The 23,835-nt window shown below is 44.4% G+C and overlaps 8 protein-coding genes across 8 annotated transcripts; 4 read left to right on the top strand and 4 right to left on the bottom strand.

Annotated features, from left to right (window-relative positions):
• Window positions 1–1,545: 1,545 nt before the first annotated feature.
• On the bottom strand, window positions 1,546–2,858 carry METBIDRAFT_152570 (alpha/beta-hydrolase). Its single transcript, XM_018854578.1, has one exon. The coding sequence runs from the start codon at window positions 2,735–2,737 to the stop codon at window positions 1,697–1,699; it is 1,041 nt and encodes a 346-aa protein (XP_018712876.1). The 5' UTR covers window positions 2,738–2,858; the 3' UTR covers window positions 1,546–1,696.
• Window positions 2,859–2,978: 120 nt separating this feature from the next.
• METBIDRAFT_40263 (FAD-dependent oxidoreductase) lies at window positions 2,979–4,187 on the top strand (the record flags this gene model as incomplete). Its single annotated transcript, XM_018857249.1, has 1 exon — window positions 2,979–4,187. The coding sequence occupies one exon, from the start codon at window positions 2,979–2,981 to the stop codon at window positions 4,185–4,187; it is 1,209 nt and encodes a 402-aa protein (XP_018712875.1).
• Window positions 4,188–4,959: 772 nt separating this feature from the next.
• Window positions 4,960–6,903, top strand: METBIDRAFT_77794 (Zn(II)2Cys6 transcription factor; the record flags this gene model as incomplete). Its single annotated transcript, XM_018858768.1, has 2 exons — window positions 4,960–5,256; window positions 5,548–6,903. 2 exons carry the CDS (start codon window positions 4,960–4,962, stop codon window positions 6,901–6,903), a joined length of 1,653 nt encoding a protein of 550 aa, XP_018712874.1.
• A 200-nt stretch (window positions 6,904–7,103) lies between these two features.
• METBIDRAFT_77793 (FAD-dependent oxidoreductase) lies at window positions 7,104–8,357 on the top strand (the record flags this gene model as incomplete). The annotated part of the gene is made up of 1 exon (XM_018858767.1): window positions 7,104–8,357. The coding sequence occupies one exon, from the start codon at window positions 7,104–7,106 to the stop codon at window positions 8,355–8,357; it is 1,254 nt and encodes a 417-aa protein (XP_018712873.1).
• Window positions 8,358–8,669: 312 nt separating this feature from the next.
• Window positions 8,670–9,896, bottom strand: METBIDRAFT_86961 (SDR family oxidoreductase). Its single transcript, XM_018859271.1, has one exon. The coding sequence runs from the start codon at window positions 9,795–9,797 to the stop codon at window positions 8,769–8,771; it is 1,029 nt and encodes a 342-aa protein (XP_018712872.1). The 5' UTR covers window positions 9,798–9,896; the 3' UTR covers window positions 8,670–8,768.
• A 154-nt stretch (window positions 9,897–10,050) lies between these two features.
• Window positions 10,051–11,710, top strand: METBIDRAFT_31284 (uncharacterized protein). Its single transcript, XM_018855826.1, has one exon. It carries the CDS (start codon window positions 10,189–10,191, stop codon window positions 11,704–11,706), a length of 1,518 nt encoding a protein of 505 aa, XP_018712871.1. The 5' UTR covers window positions 10,051–10,188; the 3' UTR covers window positions 11,707–11,710.
• A 3,900-nt stretch (window positions 11,711–15,610) lies between these two features.
• On the bottom strand, window positions 15,611–17,581 carry METBIDRAFT_77790 (DEAD/DEAH box helicase family protein; the record flags this gene model as incomplete). Its single annotated transcript, XM_018858766.1, has 1 exon — window positions 15,611–17,581. One exon carries the CDS (start codon window positions 17,579–17,581, stop codon window positions 15,611–15,613), a length of 1,971 nt encoding a protein of 656 aa, XP_018712870.1.
• Window positions 17,582–20,332: 2,751 nt separating this feature from the next.
• METBIDRAFT_229322 (DEAD/DEAH box helicase family protein) lies at window positions 20,333–22,849 on the bottom strand (the record flags this gene model as incomplete). The annotated part of the gene is made up of 1 exon (XM_018855224.1): window positions 20,333–22,849. The coding sequence occupies one exon, from the start codon at window positions 22,847–22,849 to the stop codon at window positions 20,612–20,614; it is 2,238 nt and encodes a 745-aa protein (XP_018712869.1). The 3' UTR covers window positions 20,333–20,611.
• Between the last annotated feature and the right edge of the window lie 986 nt (window positions 22,850–23,835).

The following is a 23,835-nucleotide window of genomic DNA, read 5'->3' as shown; positions in this document are numbered from 1 at the left end:
CAGTATTCTTGAAACTTCTTCAGATGTAGCTATTCTTGATGCAGCGTTACTCTGACTGTGTTGTTTATCTCCTGGCAATCAAAGTGTTGGCTAGTCCAAAGTTCGTTGAGTTGGCAGCCAAAGAAACAGACAACAATATCAAAATCACAAGTTTGGGGTAAATCAACCAGTAGTGCATGCAAATCACCCTGGTCTCTTGCATTGGTTTTGGACATTCAGGTCTCTATCCACTCAGGAAGTTGGCCGTAAATCGCTTAAGGTCACTCCGGTTAATTGGCAGCAGAAATGTTGAGGATGTTGTCAAATTGTATATTAAGCAGAAATATTGAGAATGAATTTAAGTATGAATGCTTACTCTGAATGTAAGTGATCTTTGGTATCATTGTTTGGGACTCGGGCTGTGTGGAAGAATTACTGTAGTACAATGGGAAAGTGCTACATCATGGCGCGGGCCTAGTATTCTGTTGGTATTATGCGAGGAACATAAATATGAAATCGTCAATGGAAATGTGATTTGATGGCTGTTTGGCTCATAGTCTTGAAGCACCATAACCAATATTTCAGTAAATCGCACATTCGGCTCTTGGAAAACGGGACAGTTGGCGATGGCGTATGGAATACACCATGAGTGATGGTCTTGTGTTCTGAGAACAGTTGGTCTGAGCATGATGATACTAACAAGATAATTTACCAGTTATGAGGCTCGCTATCTTCCTCAAGATAAGCATTCAGAAAGACAAACATGGGCAGTCACTATCGATGTCATTTCCAAGTAACTCAAAAGAGGGTTAGACTTGTGGCACTGCTGAGATATTCCATCATCTCCGGCTGTGTGCTTGTGAAATTCATAACATGACACCGGTTTGTTCCTAGGAGTCCGAGTACTATCTGGTGTTGCCAAACCCTCTAGCCATTTCGAGACAGGATGCGCTTCGGAGTTCCATCAATACCGACCTTGAGATTTGGCCTATAGTTTGCCCCGATTTCTTAGATTGAAAAGCTGGGCCGATTCGAGTCCCAAGTCTTCTCAAATTGTGTTCAACAGTCGTTATGATGGCAAGACGCCTGAGAGCGCACGGCCAGAATGTGACCACTTTGAAGACAAAAAGCTACTACATATCGCTACTCTCACATATCTGAAGTTTAAAAGTACCCTCAGGATATTTTCCTCGAGACGTCCAATTATTTGCTTCACCTCATAAAACAGTTTGTACCGAGCCTCTGTTTTTCTGAAGAAAATAATGCACTTCAGTCTGAAGCCTGCTGCTCAATTGGTATACAAATTCTACTAAGTGGTCCGAACTCATGTAGGGCCTTCGAATACTGGCAGAAAGCTACTAGCATTTTCAAAGCAGAATCTGACACGCTGAGGGGATCTAACTTGGGGCCCCTCAATGGAAGAGATCGTTGTATTGGATAATTTGCCGTTAAATCACCGTTGGAAACTCTTCTGTGCACATTGCATTGTTTGAAAGACGGTCTCTCAGAAAAGTCAGAAGCAGGCATCTCCAAGAGCAACGTTCAATAAAGACATCTAGGATGTCAAAGGTTTAGGGCTCAAAAATTTAATGCGAGTCTATACGAACAAGATTACGACCGTACTCGTCCTTTGCTTAAAACAAGATATCTAACCAAACAACGTGCTTGCACTGCCGGTCATCTACGAGCATAAAAACAAATACCTCCCATACCCAGTCTACCGACCATGTGCCCGTTTGAGCTCCTGGGCCGTGAACTGGATGTAGTCACTGGCCTGCCAGAGATAACTGTCCATATGCATGAACGGGTGGGGCACCCCTGGATATCTCTTGAACACCACTTCGTTTCCGGTCTTGATCAACTTGGCCGCGTAGGCCTCGCCCTCGTCTCGCATGGGATCGCAGCCTGCAGTGACCACGACGGTTTTGGGCAAGACGGCGAAATCCGGCGCAAGCATGACGTTTTTGAACCAGCCGATTTTCTCAAGTTGGCGGGCTCGTTCGGTTGCGTCGGTCGGCAACGTCTGCCACTTGAGCTTGTCGAAGTACGTTATGCGTGACCAGTTCAAAGTGGGTGCAAACTCGAATTCCCGTACTGACTCATACGGCGAGTCCTGGGCCGATTTATAGGACTCCACGTCGTCGACCTGAGGCGTGCCGGCAAGACAAAGCACAAGCGGGATCTGGGCGTCACGTGCCAAGTGCGATACGATCAACGCCACGTTGCCCCCTACAGACACCCCGCCAACAGAGATCAGGTCTTTCGAGAAGTTCAAGGAGGCGGCGTTCTCGTATACAAACTTGGTGGCCCAAAAGCAGTCCTGGATGTACGTTGGATATGGGTAATCGGGCACTAGGCGATAGTCGACATCGACCACGGCAACACGGGCCAACTGCACATAGTGGCAGAGCACGTGCTTTTCTGTTTCCAAGTCGCCGAGTCCTCCTCCGCCCCCATGGAAATCTATGTGGACCGGCAAGAAGTCGTCTGCGGCAGCGTCGTTGGGCCTGTATATGCGCAACTTGACCGGGGCCCCATCAAAAGACAAAAAAGAGATTTCCGACACATTTTCAATGTGTGGGTACGCGCCGGTGCCGTAGGAGTAGATTTTAGAGTAGTTGGCCCGGAGCTTGTGGAGGTCGATGGGAGCGTTTGGGATTTTCGCCACGTGCTCGTTGTACATGGCCACGAAAACAGGGTCCATTTTCGCCAAAACGGCCGGGTGGATGGGGTTCAAGGCTTCATGCGTCGATGCCATTTTTTTTTTTGGGTGAGAAAACGAAGTGCCTTTGAGGACAGGCGTGGCTGGGTATAAGTAGTGGAGCGTTCCGACGCCCGGCGGAATTTAGCCCGGGCGGCATCTCATGCATCGGCGACTTTTCGCGCGATTGCGCCGGTACGCGATAAGATAATGCAGTGCGATAGCTGCAGCATCAACTGCTATATAAGCGAGCCGCACCCCACCACCAGCACCCCGAAAACACAGCCAGCCATCAGCCATGACCCTCGGAAACAAGCAAATACTTATCAGCGGCGCCGGCATAGTGGGTCTTTTGGCTGCACAGGCACTCAAAGCACGTGGCGTGGATTTCGTCATCTTCGACCGCGACCGCGACGTGCATTTCCGAGAAGATGCCGGCTGGGCCATCACGTTGCACTGGGCTCTCGACACGTTTCTCAGTCTCCTCCCTGAAAACCTTGCTTCCGAGATCTATGAGGCCCAAGTGCGCAAAGATTTCCATCTCTGCGACACCGGCACCTTCAGGTACATCAACGCTTCTGATGGCAGCACCATACTATCCATCCCACCTTCACAGCGCTTGCGGGTAAGAAGAGAGCAAATCCGGCGCATTCTCTTGAAAGGCATTGATGTGCACTGGAACTGCAAACTCACACGGGTGGCACACCTAAAATGCGGGCGTGTGGTGGCCCAGTGTGAGTCCGGCCGCGAATTCCAGGGCGACGTGCTCTTGGGCTGTGACGGGGCCAATTCCCAGATTAGGAGGCTTTTTTGCGGAGACGCCGGCAGGCTTGAAGTCCTCCCTGTGCGTTTCTGCGGGGCCAAGGTCAAAATATCCCGGGCCGAAGAGGCACACTTGGCTCGGCAATTCGACCCGCTTCTTTTCCAGGGGACGGTGCCGGAAAACGAGACGTTTTTCTGGTTCTCCATGCTCTCGACGCCAGACTACACCTTGGAGGAAGACGGCTATTTTGCACAGGTGAACCTTTCGTGGAAAATCAGGGGCCAGTCGGACGAGCCCTTTGGCTCAGCCACGGAAAAGGCTGACGCCATGCTTGCACATGCCAGGGGGCTCCACCCCCAGCTTCACCAGCTCGTTGCTCGGGCCGCCAAAAGCCCGGAAAACCTAGTGGAAATCAAGCTAGCTGACTGGCCCGAAGTGCGGTGGGACACGCACCAGGGCTCGGTTGTATTGCTAGGCGACGTGGCACACGCCATGACAATGTACCGGGGCGAAGCTGCCAATCATGGGATAGCAGATGTGGCGGACTTCATTGGCCAGACCGACCGGTATCTCAAAGGAGACATTCCGTGGGCGGACGCCGTGTCAAACTACTGCGAGCAGGTATATCTGAGAGCACAAGAGGCGGTTCTTTTGTCGAGGCAGGCGTGTCTCGATGCGCATGACATGTCCAAAATCACAGCCGGCTCGGCGTCGCCCTTACTTACCAAAAGAAAAATATCCTGAGGCCAGCTTGTTCTGGGGAGATAGGGTGACAGTTCAAAAGGCCACGCCAAGCATGGAGTATCAGGTGAGAGCGCAAAATGGTGATAGCCCCCAATTGGGAGCTCTTGGGTATCCCGGGCTCAGGTATCTGAAGCTCTTGGGCACCTGGAGCTCTCGGATGTCCGGAGTTCTTTGGTATTTGAAGCTCTTCGGTAATGAAGCTCTTGGATATTGGAAGCTCTTGGGTATCTGGAGCTTTTCGGTATTTGAAGCTCTTCGGTAATTGAAGCTCCTAGGCATATGGGCTCTTAAGTATCTGGGCTTTCAGTTATCTGGGCTCTTAGGTATTCGAAGCTCTTAAGTATTCGAAGCTCTTAGGTGTCTGGTGCGGCTTCTCCATTTTGGTTTGTCTTGATGGCCTCCAGACTAGTGCATTGCCACGCCCGACCTAAAACAAAACAAGTTTTCAGATAGTGGTCTGTGCGGAAAGGCTCGAAAATCACAGATGCTGCAAATTAGAACTTGAATCTCTAGCGTAAAATATCAACCCGATTCTCTTACACTGCCTCTGGCCTCTTCCACCTCGACTCCCCGGAAACTGTATCCACGGCCAGGTGCATACATCCAGTTCTACAGTCTAATAAACAAAGACTTTTTGAAAAAATAAGCATATAGCCTTTGAAGGCCCCATGTCATCCATGATGGTGCTTGCATCCCTGGTCATGTGACTGTGAGCAGAGCCTGCTACCTCAACTAAACCCACGCGCAACTATACATCCAGTCAGTACCACCGATGCCCACCAAGAAAACGTCATGTGACCGATGCCACCGGCGCAAGGAGCTGTGCATAGGGCAGCCGTGCCAGCGGTGCCAGAAAGACGGCGTCACGTGCGAGACCAACCGGCTAATAAAGAAATTGGGCCGGCCGAAGGAGGCCCAAAGAAGGCCGGTGCGCCGCAAGTATAGTCGTCATGGGTGCATGCCTTGCCGAACACAGAAAAAGAAATGCGACGAGCAGCGTCCCAGCTGTGGCCGGTGCCTAGAAAAGAACCGCTGCTGCGCATATGGCACGAAGGCCCCCGAAGCGGATGTTTCCACCATCTCAAAGATCCGGGCGGAATTCGAGGAAAAGTCGCCGAAACTCGAGTTTGTCTCTGAAGATAGCCACAGATGCCAAGCAGACTCGCTCCAGGCAACAGAATTCGGCAATGCTGGAACTGGTCTGAGCTCGGTGCAAAACGAACGTGTTTCAGCGGTGTTTTCGCGTGTTGAATCCGACTGCTTGGACGCCTCGGCCCTGGCCATCAACCTAGCCCCAGTCCACTCACCCTTCTGCAACACCACAGGCGTGCACATGCTCTTGGCGGCGGCCTTGCCCCAGCATGAGCTGGCAATGACGCCGCAGACATTCTTCAACGCCATTGAGCAGCTGTTTTTCGAGTGTCTCCAGAACAAGACCCAGGGCACCGAAACAGCATCTGCATACTCCTCGCCGGCTGAGCTATCGAGCGACCAGTACCGGGAACAGAAGCACGACCTTTTGCAACTCTGCTCGTTGAACGCGTTTGGCATCCCGGCAAAAGAAAGCGAGCTCCTATGTTACTTCATCAGCGATGTGTCCATGCTTTTATTTGCCGACAAGACCACGCCGCGGTTTCTTGCCACGGTGATTCCCATGTGCCTAGAAGACGAGCGTGTGCGATTTTCGATTCTTGCCATTGCAAGCGCACATCGGCATAACGGCCACGGGTCTCACAAGCACGAACTGATGAGAGACGCGGTCCGGTTCCGCGCCATGGCCCAGTTCTGCCTTGCGGGCCAGAACCAGGGCTTCTACGACGACACGGAAAACGTGCTCCTCAGCATTTGCCTCGTTGCAATCCACGAGATTTTCGAAGGCACGTCGCTCTACTGGAACTGTGCCCTCGAAAAGGGAGCCGAGATCATCCGGGTGCGAGGAGGACTACAGAAAGTATCGCGGCTGTCGCCATTGTCCATCCAGCTTTTCTGCTACCTTGACCACATCTCGTCACTCAGCACGTGCGTCATGCCGTACGTGGACCGCTTGAAAAACAACCCCTACCATAACTACAACGGCAATCAGGTGGAGGACATTTTGAACTGCAAGTTTGGCTTCCGCTTCGGCATTGCCGGCGAGCTTTTCAAGATCATGGGTAACATATCCACCTTGGCCAGTCTCCGAAAAGACCGCCACAGCACGCCCGAGCATGGCCGCCAGTTTGACCGCCTTGCCAATATGATTGAAATGGAGCTCCAAAACTGGGCCCCTTCGCTACGCGACGTCAGCGACAACTTCAGGATTGACGGCACTGCAGACTCAGGCAGACTGACCATCTCGTCGTATTTGGTGGCCGTGCAGTGGGCGTGCTTTCTACGGCTACATCAGATTATTGTTGGCTACGACCGCAGGGACTCGCGGATCACGGCCTGTCTATCGATTCTTTTGGAGTCGCTCAAATCGATTCTGGAGGATACGGAAATTGAGACGGGGCTTATGTTTCCCCTTGTCATGGCTGGGCTGGTGTGTGTGGAGAGCCATGACCGTGAATACATCTCATCCCGGATCCAGGCCATCCAAGATAAGTTGCGGTTCAACTATATAGGCGAGTTTCAGAGGCTTTTACATGCGGTGTGGGCTCAAGATGCAGACGCGGGCGACGCAGTCAACTGGGCGCTGATCCGCTACTACGAATTTCCTGGGCTCGTCATGTTCTAAGAGAATGAGAGAACTTTGTGGTTCGTTCTTTTCTGCACTGCGCGCGGAAACTCTCCGAACCGGTGGGATATTTTATTTGCGCGGCGCTCGCGATAAGCACCGGCGACTTTCGGCACATTCCGCCACCTTGACAATGCGCTTAAAGGCGCTGATCCCAGCCCCTGTGGCACCAGCATCCAGCAAAAAGCAACCCGCCGATTATGACTTCTGATCTGTGGAAACCGCTTACTGTGGCTGTTTTAGGAGGCGGTCTCGGAGGTCTTTCTGCTGCCATTGCAATGAGACGGGCCGGCCATAATGTGTCCATTTACGAAAGAAACGACTACGCTGGCGAAGTTGGCGCGTCGCTCTCGTGTGCCTCAAATGGCGGGCGCTGGCTTCATGACTGGGGTGTGGATCCCTATGAGGCCAATCCAGTCATCTTGAAAAACTTGATCAGACACGACTGGAAGTCGGGCAAGATCACGGGCAAATATTCCCTCGGAGACTACCAGGCCAAGTTTGGGTTTCCGTACTACAACTTCCACAGGATTGATATCCACACTGTCCTTCACAAGTATGCGGTGTCCGAAGATGGGGTGGGCACGCCCTGTGAGCTCCATGTCAACCACAAGGCTATAAAAGTGGACTACGAAGCTGGTCATGTTGAGTTTGAAAATGGCAGCCAGTGCACCGCAGATTTGATCATTGCTGCTGACGGCATCAGATCCTTGACCAAGCCTCAATTGGGCATCTCCCCGAAGTTTCGCCATCAGGACTCGTCGTGTATCCGTGTTTTGTTCGACACCAAGAAAGTGCAGGAGCTTGGACTTGCGGATTTCCTGGAGAACGAGGCAATTGAGTTCTGGGGCGGAGACGATAAAAACAAGATAGTGTTGTCGCCCTGTGCAGACAAACGCGTGGTATCATGCTACTGCTTTTATGCGGCTAGCCCAGAGGATGTGAAAGATGGTTGGCACAATGAAATCCTGGTGCAGCAGCTCCTTGATACAGTACCCCACTTGGATCCCAGGCTAGTGGAGCTCTTCACTACTTGTGGCTATGATATCAAACAGTGGCGTTTGTATGTGCACGAGCCACTTCCGTTTTTTTACAAGTCCAGTGCCAATGGCTCGCGGGGAGTGGCATTATTGGGCGATGCGGCACATGCTATGATGCCTGATCAATCGCAGGGCGCATGTGCCGCTTTTGAGGATGCGGGCGCTTTGGGCTACATTTTCTCCGAGAAATTCCATTTGAGTGTTGCTGAGGGCTTGAGAGTCTACGAACAGGAGAGGAAGCCGCGTGTGACGAGAATCCAGAAGGCTTCCTTGAGGGCTCGGGAAAATTTGAACGAGAGAATAGGATGGAGCTCTGGCGCGTCGGACATCGAAACTGCACAAAAATTGACAATTGAAGAGGTGTGTGGCTACGACATGAAGGGGCATATTGATGATTTGGTGGCTGCCTTGTGAAGCATGAGAAGATCAATCAAGGCTTGTATGCTCTGGGGTGAGACCAACCAATATTCTTTGTTTGCCTTGTTTCTTAGAGTATTTAGAATGAATTGAGTACTGCCAAGACTGCAATCACAATAAGTTTATTCTAGCATAGAAGAAATAAAGAGCTCTTGGCAGGGAGCTCTGTCATTTGCAGAGATAAAAGCAGAAGGTGCCAAAACTCATTCAGGAATTAGAGGTGCCGGGTGGATTTTTCAGAAACACTCGCACTCGAGTCATGCTACAGATTTTGAAAGTTTTTGACCTAGTATTGTCAAGAGCTGTTCTAGATCAAAAACTGCTTACGTGCCACATCTCGATCTCCAACCAGAAGGCAGAATATCATGCCTTCAAAATATACTCGAAACAGACATGCGTCAGCTCCATCTATACTAAAGAATCGATTGCAACCAACTGCTTTGCTAAATCAAGCACACATGTTTCCAAGGCCCGGTAAGACACGCCTAGCATCTTCACACCCTTGCTAGAATTGGTTGTATAGTGAGAGCCCTTAATCCGACTGCCCGGATTACCAACAGGGACTGTTTTTGTAATTTTCAGTGGAAGATTTTCCCGTAAAATGTCAGCGATTTCTTGGTTGTCGTAGTCCCCAGCCGAGATCAAAAACCGCTGGTTGGCAGCATTCGGTGCACTCAAAGCCTTCACATGGTACTCGGCCAAATCACGCACATCCACCCAGACGGGATTTTTTGTTGGCGGTACTTGGCCAGAGCCTTTCAAAAGACCCCAGACCACCTGGTTGCTGAAATTCAATTCCTGGGTTCCGGAAATCAAAGATGGAGAAAATAGAGGGCCAAACACCATGGTGGGACATAACACTGTCAAGGAGAAGTTTGGCTTGTGTTGCTCCATATATTTCCAGGCGGCATTTTCGGCCACTGTCTTGGATGCGCGATATGCCACGGCTGGATTTTTGGTGGTGGCCCCGTCTTGCCAAGTCAATGGACTGAAATCGGTTTCATCTAGAACCACGCCTGGCTGGTCGCCCTTACTGGCATCGTAAACCGCCGCAAAAGACGACGTGATAACCACTCGATTCACAGAAGCATTTGCCAGGGCTGCCTTTAAAACCGCCTTGGTGCCTTGCAAGGCCGGCAAAAGAAGATCGTCGACAAAACTGGCGACTTCAAAAGTGAACGGTGATGCCAAATGAAGCACACCCGTGCACTCGGCCATGAGGGTCGCCAATTCCAGGGCATTGGTGATATCTGAGCCGAAGGCCGGCTCGAGAAATGACCGCCTGGTTTCAGGTACACACCTCGCCAAACGGTCAAATTTTTCTTTGCTTCTACAGTAGGCTTTTACCCGGTAATTTTGGAGCAATAAAAGGCCCACGCAATGGGCGCCAATGAAGCCTGTTGCGCCCGTGACAAAAACAGTTTCATCCACAGTCATGGAGATTATTAATCAGGGGAATTTGAAAAAAAAAGGAACACGCAGAAGCCAAGAGAAACTTGGATTGTGCTTTATCACGAAATAAGACCGCGTCGCAAGAGGCCGAAAGTCGCCGGCGGAAACGAGCGTGGCGCAAGAGGCGGAAAGTCGCCGGCGCGGCACAGCCGCCTAAATTCCGCCGCCGTTGCAGCAAGCCTCTTTCGATGCAGGCGATAGCGATAAGGAACCATTACAGGTGGTCGTATAAGTGGGGCCCAGTGTCGCTGGAAACTGGAGAGACAGACTCATCAAACTTAAAGCAATAGAGGAAAAGACACTATTATAGCACAAACGTACTCTAACACAAGAACCAGCTCCCACCTCCCTTGTGTTTGTCTCAAAACAGTTGAAAATGCTGAGCCAGAAAACACCGTACGTCACCGACGTCCAGAGCCTTGAAAGCTCGACGCCTGAAGCCATCACATACATTGGCAACAAGAACTTGGACTATATCCAGGACTTTGACCATGAGGCTCATCCAGAAGAAGTCTCCTCTGACACTGTCATTCGGAAAATGGATAAAGTGCTTGTGTTTCCGATGCTCGTGGTGTACCTTTTGCAGTTCCTCGATAAGGTGGTGCTCAATTACTCCAATGTCATGGGCATGCCCACGGATCTAAACTTCACAGGTAACCAGTTTTCAGACCTTGCCACGTTCTTCTTCGTGGCGTACATTGTGGGCGAGCCCTTCCAAGCTTTCTTGTTACAGAAATTCGCCGTGCACTATGTTTTGGGTGGAAACGTCATTGTATGGGGCATTGCCACGCTGTGCTGCGCTGCAGTACAGAACTACCACGGCATGCTTGCGTTGCGTGTGATTCTCGGGTTTGCAGAGGCGGCAGTCGTGCCGTGTCTTATTCTTCTCACCACCAACTTCTACGACCGTTCGAAAGCCGCCTTCCGCATTGGAATTTTCTACTCGGGGCTCGGATTCGGCCAGATTTTCGGCGGCTTGTTGTCTTTCTTATTTCAGCTCGTGGACAGCACCACCTTTGAAGGCTGGCGCATCTTGTTCTTGGTGGTAGGCATCATCAACATTCTCACCGGGTTGTACGTGGTTGTGTTCATTCCACCCGAGCCCTTGAAGGCCAAGATGCTTTCGCCCAAAGAGAAATTTGTGCTTTTGGAAACCTTGACAGAGACAAAAATAGGTGTTGTCAGTCATAAGTTCAAACCTAGACAGGTTGTGGAGATGATGCTCGATCCACAGTGCTGGCTCTACTTGGTAATCTCGGCCACCATCTCATTTTCTTCCAACACCATCTCGTCATTTTCCGCCAAGGACATTGTATCTTTTGGGTTTTCCGCCAAGCAAGCTGCACTTCTCAACATGCCCTCGGGAGTGGTCAGTATCGTCACGTCGTGGATCTCCACCTACTTCATCATGCGGGGCACGACCCGGTATGTGGCCATTTGCGTGCTCCTTGTGCCGGCCATATGCGGAGCTGCTTTGATGTCGTTTTTGCCCAAGTCAAACAAGGCGGGCCTTTTGATTGGAATCTACATGATTAACTGCATCACCGCCCCACTTGCCATAGTATACTCGTGGGCCTCGGCTAATGTGGCTGGCTCCACTAAGCGTATTGGCGTCACGTCCCTCTATATAAGTATCGGGTTTGCTCTTGGAAACATCACGGGGCCTCAGTCATATAGAGCCGAGGACGCGCCGTACTACTATCCTGCCAAGATCTCGATGTTGGCCACGCAGGCTGCGAGTTTTGGTTTGGCTTTGGTCATTGCGGGAATCTACTACTTGAGAAACAAGCGCCGCGACTCCATGGCACTGAAGGAAAATGTAGAAGGGCTTGTTCTTGATGTGTGGAGCGACCTAACCGACATGCAGAACAAGGCCTTCAGATATACATACTGATTCTAGAGATATAGATAGATTTGTTTTTTAATACTCATTGTTAGTAAATTTTTTTATTAGGTTGGTGAGCAGATCTGTTTTTGAAGGCTGACTTTGTATGGCAACAATTGAGCGTTGCTGGCCGGAATGACTTCTTGTTTCTGGTTTTGAGGCCAGAACTCCAATTAATATATTAAATTTTGGTTCAAATTCATATCAAGTCGCTCAATTAGCAAAATATCATCAGCTTTATTTCTAATCATACTCGTACTTAAAAAGTTTCTGGCTCTCCTATACACATCCACGAGTATTCTCGTCTTTTTTAAACAGAGACGTAGAAAGCGGTTCACCCGATACACTGCGTCCAATGCGCTGAATATCCGGAATCTCTTCCAAAAGCAATAATTGTTCAACTTAAGCGCTTATGTGCAACTCTAGGTATTTTGTTTTAGCTGGAAAGATACAATGTCATACAAATATCATACTAGACTATAGGGAGACATCAACGTATAGCAATGGTTTCAACAAAATAATATCTTAAATAAAGAAATTGAAAAAAGCAACAAATAAAGGAGCAAAGTAGAACAAGACATTTCCAAAATAGAACCGACAAACATGAAGAGAAAACAATTCTCGTGTCTCAATTGAATCCCTATACATATTTGATGTCATTTCACAAGCCTTTGAATATCTTGGCGAATTGAAAGTGACTTTTCTTCAATAGGTAGCCCCAATTAAGATAACTTTTTTACTGATCAGTCTCGTTATTCAAATAATAAGGATTTGCAAGAAATACAAAACCACCCCTACTGTAGTAAGTACAACATAAATCTCCTTCTATTCAAAGTCCCGAAGATTTTGTTCGTTAGCTTTGACGCATTGGATCACAATTGATTTTTCTCTCTTTACTAAACCGCATTAATAGAAGCAATGGTTAAGCTAGACACTCACTCTACTGTTAAATATTTACTGATCAGTAGAGTTTTTGTGAAAACTAACCCTGATGGTGTCACCCTTTGCTCTGAGAAGATGGTTACTCATTGAGGTCTCAGAAATTAAATCAAACTGGCGGTACAGGGTGATGATACCGATTTGACACTTATTGACATAAACTGGATATAAAACATACTTTCCTACTTGCTGATTATAGTCATCTTCACCGGATTGCAGTGTGAAAAGTCGAGATCATATAGATCTTGTATCTGAATTTCGTTTTCGCACGATTCATATCCTATGTGTCGCAAAGGACTAAAGGTTTTGACAGAGGTCTTAATGAGAGCAATATTTCGACCATCTTTGAGACGATCTTCTCCAAAGCATAGTTTGAAAGCTCGCTAAGCTGAATGTATTCGGCATCGTATATCGAGCATGATAGGATTCTGATAGACCCCGTTTGCAAGAGCTTTTAGCATTCTTTTAAAAAGAAAAACACGTGACGCCGAAAAATGAGAAAAGTGCTTGATTATTTTTGATTCCCAACAAGGACATAATTTTCCATTCAAGGAAAAGTGATTGGTATTTGGCGGGTAGCCTCGTTCATCATGACACTAGGTATAATCTCGAGATTTTGAAGTGTATTCTTCTGGACTCCACAAAAGTGGCTATATAAATGTATTCTGGTTTAATTGAAACTTTCAGCGCTCTCAATGTATACTCTCGGTGGTCCTCACTCAAGTTTTCGGCATTATTGTTCAAAGCTAAGTTTGAATCAGCAACGACCAAATAGATAAATATACATCAATCATAGCTCAGCCGTTGTATTGCTGATGGTGCCTGTCTTTTCCGTTTCTGAAACATCATGATAAACGGTACGTGCGTATCTAAACGGAGAGCAGATGGCGCTCCTATATTATAACTTGTTTAGCTTAAGAGGCAAGGGGTAGACATTTTCTGGGCATGACATTTGCCAAATTTGATATTTGCCCAATATCAAGTCGATATTGTTTTGAAGCTGAAAATGCAAGATAGTGCCATTCGAATAAAGTGATACTTTAGCACGAAGCTGAGGTGCAGCGTTGAATTTCTAGCCCCAGATCCGCATGATTATATTCATTTGTCTCATGAAAAGCTTAAACCCAACTTTTCTTTCAGCTCGAGCCATATATTTGATTTCCGAAATATATCATCCACGGTTTCAAGTTAAAATTATCTTGGTTCAATGGAACGGTTCCATCCGCTCCAGTTTCCAGAACTTTGCTTACGTATAATTTGCTTAGATTCGTGCTTAACGCTCGAAGCAACCTATCAAAGGCATAAAATCTGTGTCTGAAAATACCAATCCAGGTATTTAGGAACTAATTCGCTAGCTACGTTTTGCGAATCCCACACCAATTTCTTTACAATCAAATTTCGACAGTCGTAACTTGTAACTACCTCTTGCTAAATTCTATCACTGTCTTCCAAACCAAGCAAGGAATCATTTGAATCTTTAAAAGCCTCAATACTTTCTGAACTCTCACTGTCCTTAGATGATGTCCGGCTAGAATAGGTTTGTGATTGACCTTTTGCCATAAGCAGCTTGATTTCCTTCCTCAGTATGCTTCCAGTTGTGGAAATAAAGCAGCCTTTAAGCGTTTTGTTTAACATTTCTTCCAAAGTAGCGTCAAGCAGTATTTGCAAGGCAGAAATAAAGGCCCAAGGCTCGTTTCAGTGCTGTAGACTAGAAGGAGGCCGTGAACATCTCATAGACCAAAATTTTGTGCAAAGGACTGATTATGAATAAAATGTTATTTTTTATCTAAGAATGATTGGTATCAAACAAGACAAATGAGCATTGCAGACATCTTACTTATCTTTAAAAGACGATTAATCCCGGCTATTAAAAAAAACCCTGCTTTTTCAACATTATACTCTACTTGCAAATATTGGGAGATGTCAAATAGACCGGTATTTACTGAAATTAGAGGAAATGGGCCACCACAAGCACCCACTCATATACCGAATATAATATACAGATGCCTTTCGTCAGAGATACTACAGATAATACAATGGTAATAGCTAAGCAAAAAAACCAATGTGTCTCTTTTGCGTAATTTGAATACTGGTGCTACTTTTAAACGCGAAATACTCCCAGGCCACCATAACCAAGCAAAAAATAAAATCGTCATTGTTTTGGTGTTCTGCCATATTTATTGGACCCCCAAAATAAGGATCTATATAGTTTTGGACACTATTTTTTACAATATATGTGCTTGGTCCTTGTGGTTTAGAACATTTATATATCAGAATTACAATGAAGATGGGTAAATCATTGTTCGCTGTGACCTGTGTGCATTCAAACGAAATTCATCTAGCCGGCTATCTCTGGGAGTCTTTGCATTGTTCGCACTATACAAAAACAAGAAAAAAAGCTCGGGCAAACGATTTTTGGACCGAATCGCTACAACCTAAAATTTAGTTTATTCAGCTCTTTCTATACGTGCGTCAGCTATGCGACCTACAAGATGTTAAGATCTAGACCTCAGAATCAAATTTTAGAGTATTTGAGTGTGAATTTTGGAACAATGTGCCTTCTATTATTGGGGTTCATTTTTAAGGAGCGCAAGCAAAAGTTAAATTTTAAATTGCTTCCTCTTGGGTAAAGCAGAACCTGGGAAGCTCGAGGAAACAATAATGATACCTCAGATTCAAAGAAGAACGTTTTTCTTCATGTCTAACTATTGACGAGTACCCAGATGTAAATCAGCTCATTATTCTATTGAAGTGGGCTTTGCAAAACTTTTGTAAGCTATTAAAGTTGCCATTTTTACACTAAGTCGATGCTGAACTGTTTTTTATTGAGTTTGAAAATAAGTCTTAGCTCTTTTGACACGGTCTGGGATTATAGACATAAATAGTTTTTGACTAACTCAAACAATGCCAGAGTCAAAACATCCACCATTTTAATATAAATGAGCTTCAATACCAATTGAACTATTGTGCAATTTCATCTTGATTGAATCTCCGTATCTGGCTTATAGTCAGTTCTGAGTATACAATCTTTGGCCTCCAAGAACTTCAAATATGATCTCCACGTTTTGTCTCCGACACTCAAGCAGTTAAAGTCCCCAACAAGCACAAGGCCGTATTTTGCCCGTGTCAACGCAACATTCAACCTGCGTCTATCTTTCAAAAACCCAATTTTGTTCATCTCATTTGATCGGACACACGAGAAAACAACAAAGTTTTTTTCTCTTCCTTGAAATGCGTCGATAGAAGCAATCATTATCCCAGAAACACTATGGACGGTGACTGCTTTGCCCCCATCATCATTGTTGTTTTGTACCTCCACGTTTGTTTTTTGCATATTGATAAATTTGTTATTCAGCAAGGTCCTTGATATCAAGTCCCGCTGGCCACGGTACGGAGATGTCACACCAATATCAGATCTATCGACATTTAGCTTTTGAATTAGATGCTCCAATACTTGCTCAATGCATTTAATCTCTCCTGGGTTGGAGTAAGTGCAAGAATCTTTTTCCTTGGATTGTGACACAACAATTTTTTCAGGACAGCTACCCAAAGTGTCCCAGAAGACAGTTGGATGTAAAAGAGGGCCATATTTTAGACGGTCACTGGCATTGATTCCATCCTTGAGAAGTCTGCCATAAAATTCGTTCCTTGGAAACTTACTCAATTCTGGGTGCATACGATACTGTAAATCGAGCAATACTGGATTTTCGTAGCTGCCGTTTTCCATCATGCGCTCAAAAAGAGAGAAGGATAAAGCAGGAACATTAGAAAAGCTGCTCAACTGCTTCTGGTCACCAACAAAAACGAACTTCTCGACTCCTTGAAGTGAAAGGGGAATCAAGCTGATGACTTCATTTGACTGCGTAGCCTCGTCCATAATGACAACGGGTATATTGCCGACATTTCTGATTTTTCCACCCCCAGCTGCAACCGAAGTGCAAAAAATGACCTTGCTTCTTTTCATGATTAATTCGGATACCGCATAAACATGCTTTGTCATCTGTTTGTATTCTTCGGGATGAAGATATTCGCCTGGGGTTTTATTCCGATTTACCAATGACTTGATATTATCTGGTAAAAGGTCAAAGATATTGTTATGCAAGCATATGTGACCAAGCGGGGAGTTTTTTGGGTATTCAGACTCTCTTGCAACTCCCACAAGTCTCACAAGGGTGTCTTTGGGCATCATTAACAATTTTTCAGCAATATTGTCGACTGCTAAATTTGAGGCAGCAATCACCAATATAGGAAACTTGTTTCTCTTCAAAAGTTGTGTTACCATGTTTTGTATGGTGCAGGTCTTACCTGTTCCGGGAGGTCCCTGAATTATAGTTATGAAATTGTTCAAAGCTGTCTGAACTGCCTGTTTCTGTGATTTATTCAATGAGTCCAGATCCAGCAACACATCTTCACTTAAAATAGGGCTTTGTTGAATCTTCATCTTTCCTAGCAACAAATTTCTAATTTTCTGAACTTGAATGAGCAGCATTGCTTGATAAGACCGACTGGAGGGAACGGAAACTGGAAGTATCTTCAAATTCTCTATTCCTTGTGATGTGGAAAAAGATTTTTTATTCCAGGGGTATCTCTGGATGGAGAGGTCCATTACTTTAGGAATCTTTACTTTTGATTTCATCCCTTTCCTTGTACTATACTCTTCGCGCTTCAATTTTGCAGATCCCACGTAACAAAACAAAGGAGAGGTATCAGGTGACAAGAGAATCATGCTTTGCGACCTATAGAAAGGCAACAAATCTGCATCTGCTTGTTTCTTGGACATGAAGCGCTCTTGAAAATCGTAGTTTATAGGTACTTCAAGCGACAACCTATCCGCCGTCATATTACACTCATCCTCCCAATTCAAGTAAAAATCCCGACTATTCAACACCTGCTTTGAATCAGGGGAGGCGCTTATCTTTTCCTCAAGATACAAATTGTAGCTCATTGCATTGAAATACTCATTTATTGAGTTGTAGGTGAGTCTGGGAATACCCAGAGCTTCGGATTCAAAGTCCTCTTCATCATGAGGTTTAGATTCGGATGCAAGCATTGAATCAATTTCTCCGCTTTTTGGAAAAACAATATCACGGGTCTCACATTCACCGTGATTCTGGATTAATGAAGAGCTTGGATCCTTGCGGGAATTACTTTGAAGCTGGGAGATTGCCACAGAAAACAGGTTAGGTTTATCAAGTATTAGGCCTGAAAAGTCCAGAGCTAAATCTTGCTCCGATTCAGCGCGATGTAAAACTAATGACTGGCTCAGAATAAAATTATTGGGATTTTCATCTGGATTACCCGGGGTCAAGGCAGAGGCGATGGACTTGATGATGTTGCACCATTGAGATTGCTGCTCAAAATCCGAGTCACGACATGCCACAGTAGTGACACCCGAAACTGTCAAAGACTTGTATTTGTCCTCTATGATCTTTATGAGTTGCAGAAGATCACCATTGCTCAAGACGTCTTGTTTCTCAATTGCAGTCATGGGCTCAATGCACTTATGACAAAGCAATCCCGGGGACATTAAATTGTTTGGTTCTTCGGAATCTAGATAAAGAAGATACGGGGAGTCTTCGAAACAAGATGCACATGAGATAATCTGCCTCTGAAGTGCATTCCAAATATATATTTGGCATTTATCTCTAGGGTGGTCTATGGGACTAATATTCACCATTTCACAAGTTTTGCAAAGGTAAATAGCCGTTGATAGCTTTTCTTGAGGTGAGCATAAATATTTTGAAGCATCATATTCCTTTGTTACATTGGAAGACTGGGTGTCAACACTTTTCTGCAAATTTAGATCATAATCTTGACCCTTATCTTGCGATGAACTTGAACAGTTTACTGTATGTAACAAATTGTCCATCGGAATCGGTTTTTTCGTCAATGGAAGCTGATCGAAGGTATTGAATGTTTGCTTGATCACGTTTATGGATCAAAAAAACAGCAGTGCAGCATGTACAATCTTACTGCTAGCTATAAATACTGTTGGATTCAGATATTGAATTTGCCGCACACAATCTTGAAGGGCCGTCATGGAGCATTTCAAGATATTCCATTGTTTCCTTATGTATTGTGCTTTTGGAAAATACCATGAAGGACCACTGCTCGAAATACAATACAAGTCACAATATCATTGAGGTCACACAATATCAGTTTTGAACAATAGCTTGCATGAAAATCTTTCTCAACACATTGGAATTTCTTTTTGGAATGTGATTCATTCTCAGTCCACTTTACCACTGAGAAAACTAATCTGATTGTGTTTCCGTTTTTGTTTCTCATTTTTCAGAAGTGCATGGAGTTTTTAGGTCAGTTTCCCGGTAACATGGGTACAGAAAAGAAATTCAGAAAGACGCAAATTCTGCTTTTCGACTGCACCCTGGTCTTTACCGAAATATATTGAAGTTTCATGTGGTGATGAAAGAATGGGTTTCTGAAATACAAACTAATATTAAATGTATGAATTCACAAAGGAGCTTGCTGTTCGGCAATGCACTGCATAAGCTCTAGAACCAAGTTCTTAATTATTTTATGTTGCTGAAGGTATTGTCAATCCTTTTTGTCTTTGTATCGAGGATACACATGTTATTGTTCAGATAATGCTTACTATAGGCGACACATTGTTGAAAATATCCTTATCCGAAAACAGTAAGAGTGACCTCGATTGTGCTAGTATGTGTTTCAACAACCATGCCGACAACATACTTTAAAGAGCAATCTTAAAACAGAGCAACCAAGATTTCTATTCCGCATAAGAACATAAAAGTATAACCATTCACGAATTGAAAGACTTTTGTGACTAGCATCACAAAGAAACTTATTAATGGCTTCCGTCGCTTATTCTAGAGCCCCCATAGTAGAGTAAATTCTGCGCTTAACAGTATTTTGTCCCCAGTCTAATCATGAACTGAACTTCGATTTCATTCTTCAGGAACAGAGCTCAAGATCAGTATAGTGGTTGGGATATAACCTCTAAAGGCGAAGCCCTTTTCAGGGTCAATCAAATAAGTCATGAAAACTTCATGTTTCCCTCTTTTTTCTCAATTTTGACTTCATATCTCCACATATATATCTGAATATAGTCAGTCCGTATGTTGACATACTCTAAGCCACACGGATGCGTTTCGTCTTATCTTAATTTTTGTCAATATTTTTTCATCATTCCTAAATGCTAAGTAGCTCAAGTCAATATACACATACTACGAGCGTCTACAACATTCTTCTAGGATCCAGACTGACCTTAATTTTCAAAGCCGTTTTGACGCAGGATCGACTTCAACACAAACTTGTTAAGATAGATGACCCACCAGTATGGTGGTTGGGACACGTACTCTAAAGGCGAAGCCACTCTCGCAGTGGTCAGCTATATAAGACATGAAAAACTTTTCATGTCTCCTTTCTTCCTTCTTTAAGGGGAAACTCCTCTTCCTAGATCTACATCTTAATCGATTCATACGTTACCATAAGCTAAGTCCCACCGATGTGGTCCTTACCATAGTACTGTTCGTTCATATGTTTTCACCATCCTAGATGCTATACCAAGATGTGCCCGGTATACGTATACTAGGACTGTCTACAACATTGACCAAGGCTCTGGGCCGGCTTATAGTTTCAATGCAAGATAGACTTCAACAAAAGCTTGTATTGACTATATGCAGTTTTGACGCAAATATGTGAACTACTCGTAGAATGCTTTTCCTATTTCCAGGGCTCCCCCCCGTTTCATATTCGCAATCATATGTATAAGTTGGATTTAACTCAGCTTATTATTTTAGCACGTCATTGACAATTAGAAGTACAAACATGCACAATCCCAGCAAAACCTCTTACAAATTTGACTTGAGGTTGTTATGCTTGACGTGAAGTATAGGCTGGAGTTGCCCAGCCGACATATCTAGGATATCTAACTTACCAAAACTCTTCTGTAGAGCCCCTTTATCAATGTATCCAAGATCTAGTGGATCTTCCATCATTCGCACCTGCCGTACTCGAATTTCAACTTACTCAAAACCAATTTTCGCTTCTCCAAATAACTGATATATCTCTTCCACAAACAGTCCCCTCTCTTCAAACAATAGAGGTCACCGACAATAACAAGACCAAATTTTGCTCTCGTTAGTGCCACATTTAGTCTGCGCCTGTCCTTCAAAAAGCCAATAATGTTTTGGACATTGGATCTGACGCATGATAATATAATAAAGTCCTTTTCTCTACCTTGAAATGCATCAACCGAGGCAATCATGATCTCTGATACCAAATGAACAGTGGCCGGCTTGGACTCTTCCAGGTAGTCATTGTTGCTTTCTTCCACCGTTCGTTTTCCCTCAGGGTTTATCTTCTTATTCTTTGAAGCTGACTCAGAAATGAGATCACGCTGTCCACTGTACGGAGTTATCACACCGATGTTTGTTTTTTCGACATGCATCACTTCAATAAAATATTCCAAAATCTGCTCCACGCGCTTGACTTCTCCAACATTACAATATGTGGACCCATAATCTCCCGTATAATAGGAGATTGCTCTCTCTTCACGACATCGTTTTTGTGTGTCCCAAAACATAAGAGGACGTGAAATATTTCCGTACTTCTGATGTTTTTCAGCAGTGACTCCATCCTTTAACTTCCCATCATAAAACTCCTGGCTGGGGAACTCGCTGATTGCAGGATGCATACGATATTGAGTATCAAGAAAAATGGAGTTTTTGCAAGATCTATTAGCCAAAATGCGCTCAAAAAGAGAAAAGGCTAATCCTGGGACATTTGAGAAACCATTCAATTGCTTCTCGTCCCCAACAAGAACAACTTTTTTGACTTGATTAAGTGTAAGTGGTATCAAACTGGCAACTTCAGAAGACTGTGTAGCCTCGTCCATAATTACGATGGGTACTCTGCCAAGCTTCTGTAAGTTTACTCCGCCCGCCGAAACAGAAGTGGTCAAGAATATTTTGCTCTCACCCACTATTTTTTGAGAGCACCTTATTTGCTGGTCCAACACTTGTTTGTATTCTTTAGGCTCGAGTTGATGGCGACAATATTTTATGTCGTCTAACAAGACTCGTATATCTGGTGAAGCTTGTGCATATATTTTGTTGTGTAGACAAATTGGGCCTAACACATGACTCATTGGGTACTTGAATTCACTCGTTCGTGCCAGAATTTTCAAAACCGAATCTTTGTGAACTTTTATCAATTTCTCGGCAATGTTGTCTATTGCTTGATTCGAGGCCGCAACAATTAGTATGGGGTACTTTCCTCTCAATAGAAGTTCCGATATCATGTTACAGATTGTGGACGTTTTACCTGTTCCGGGAGGACCTTGAATTAACGTGATGCGATTTGTCAACACTGAACGAATTGCCAAAATTTGCGACTCATTCATTTTGTCCTGTGATATGTTTAAACGCTCCTCAAGACTCGTAGGTTGTGGCTCGAATGTTTTGCCCAAGAGCATATCAACAAATGGAGAAGTCTTTAATCTTGTGAAAGCTGAAAATGATCGGCTTTTGGGAAGCGAGACAGGTAAAATCTTGAGTTTCGAATAGTCTGGTTCCCTGCACAGTCGTGATATAGCCCATGAATTGGAGCTCATTGAGACACTCAAAAGTTGAACGCTAGGGGATTTTACGTGAGAGCCATCGTTTTCAATTCTTGTGAAATCAACGGTCCAAAAGTCAGGCTCAGTGTATGGTTGCAAAAAAATCATTACTTGACCTGAAAAAAAAGGGTTCTTACCCATCATATCCATTTTTTTTGAAATAAACGTTTTTTTAAATTCATCCGTCATCCGTATGCAAATGGTGCATTCTTGAACAAAATTAAGGCATTTGTTCTCTTCGAAATAAAAATCTTTTTCGGTCAAAATTGGGGCTTCAAAAGACAGAATACTTCCGATCTCCTCAAGGTATATTTTATTGCTCATTTCACAAATGTATTCCTCTATAGTGTCATACGTGAGTCTTGGGGCTAAATCTCGAGCAGAAAAAGGGACGCTACTTCTGTGAGATTCTTTATCTTTCAAGTGACTGCTATTTTTGTCATTCAATCTAATGCCGGTAGAGTCTTTAGGCTCTTCGAGGGTTAGATCCAATGTAAGCTGTGTCATGATTTCCTCTGTGGAAATCAACCTGTTGTTAACCTCAGAGACATGCTTCGAAGATCTCTTGTCCTCTGAAACAGAAAGATGTCCCAGATCTTTCTTGTTTGTCATTCGTAATTGATATATTTTGTGGTGGGAAAGCTTTAGAAATCTGAGATTTTCCTTTGTATTTAAATGGTAAATTTTTTTTGAATATCTTTATTGTTTTTAACAATATGGCTTGGACAAGACCAACAAAGCTAGCACTGTTTTTGCCATTATTAGAAGAAAGGTTCTCGCCCTTTTGAAACTAAGCCCCAGGGCTCAGTTAAAATCCATTGTTTGTTTATTTATAGTAAATTATGGCTTTTATCGTGAATAGGCACATCATTACGGCTTGGTTTCAGGTAAATCTTTCCTTTAGGCTTCATACTTTCAATTGTTGGCAAATGTAAGTATTGTTGAAGTGTTTGTAATTGATATAGAGACCAATGCAAAGATTCAGGCACATCTTTTATTCATATTGGTCCTACAATGTAAACTCAAGGACGCCGTCATAATCTTAGGACTTTACATGCAAATAAATCTGCTTTTGAATGCAAACATGGGCCCTCGTGTTAAACAAAATTGCTCTTCTGCTCTTGCTTTATTACTTCAATTGTTTGTTTTTACTTCAAAGACTTTATTATACTAATTCTCATAACCGACATATCCCTGGAGGATACAGAACTAGAATACAGATTGAAAAAATAAATCTCTTCCAGATGAAGAAGCAATCATAAATACAGTATATAAGTTTATTGTCTTGGCTTTTATGTTATGTGCAGAAGCTTTTTAGAAGTTTCTCCATCTCGATTTTTGTTGTCTTGACGGTGTTCAATCGATGTAAATAAACTAAATCATTGCTTCAACAAGAGATTACCCTATAAATGTAAATAAAAATGACAGGTACTCTCAAATTCTTGTAAAGGCAAGAGGTATACAACAAAGTCTTTGGCTTACAAGCTTTACAAATTATCCCTAAAAGATGAATAAAGTCCATTTATACATTGACTAAATGTGTCTTGCTTCATCGAGTCCACAGTTTCTCTGACTTGAACAATAAAGTGTGCACACAA

Source organism: Metschnikowia bicuspidata, assembly GCF_001664035.1.
Source record: "Metschnikowia bicuspidata var. bicuspidata NRRL YB-4993 chromosome Unknown METBIscaffold_2, whole genome shotgun sequence".
Classification (NCBI taxonomy): domain Eukaryota; kingdom Fungi; phylum Ascomycota; class Pichiomycetes; order Serinales; family Metschnikowiaceae; genus Metschnikowia; species Metschnikowia bicuspidata.
The sequence above is the reverse complement of the archived record's forward strand: the minus strand, read 5'-3'. Positions and strand labels throughout refer to the sequence as shown.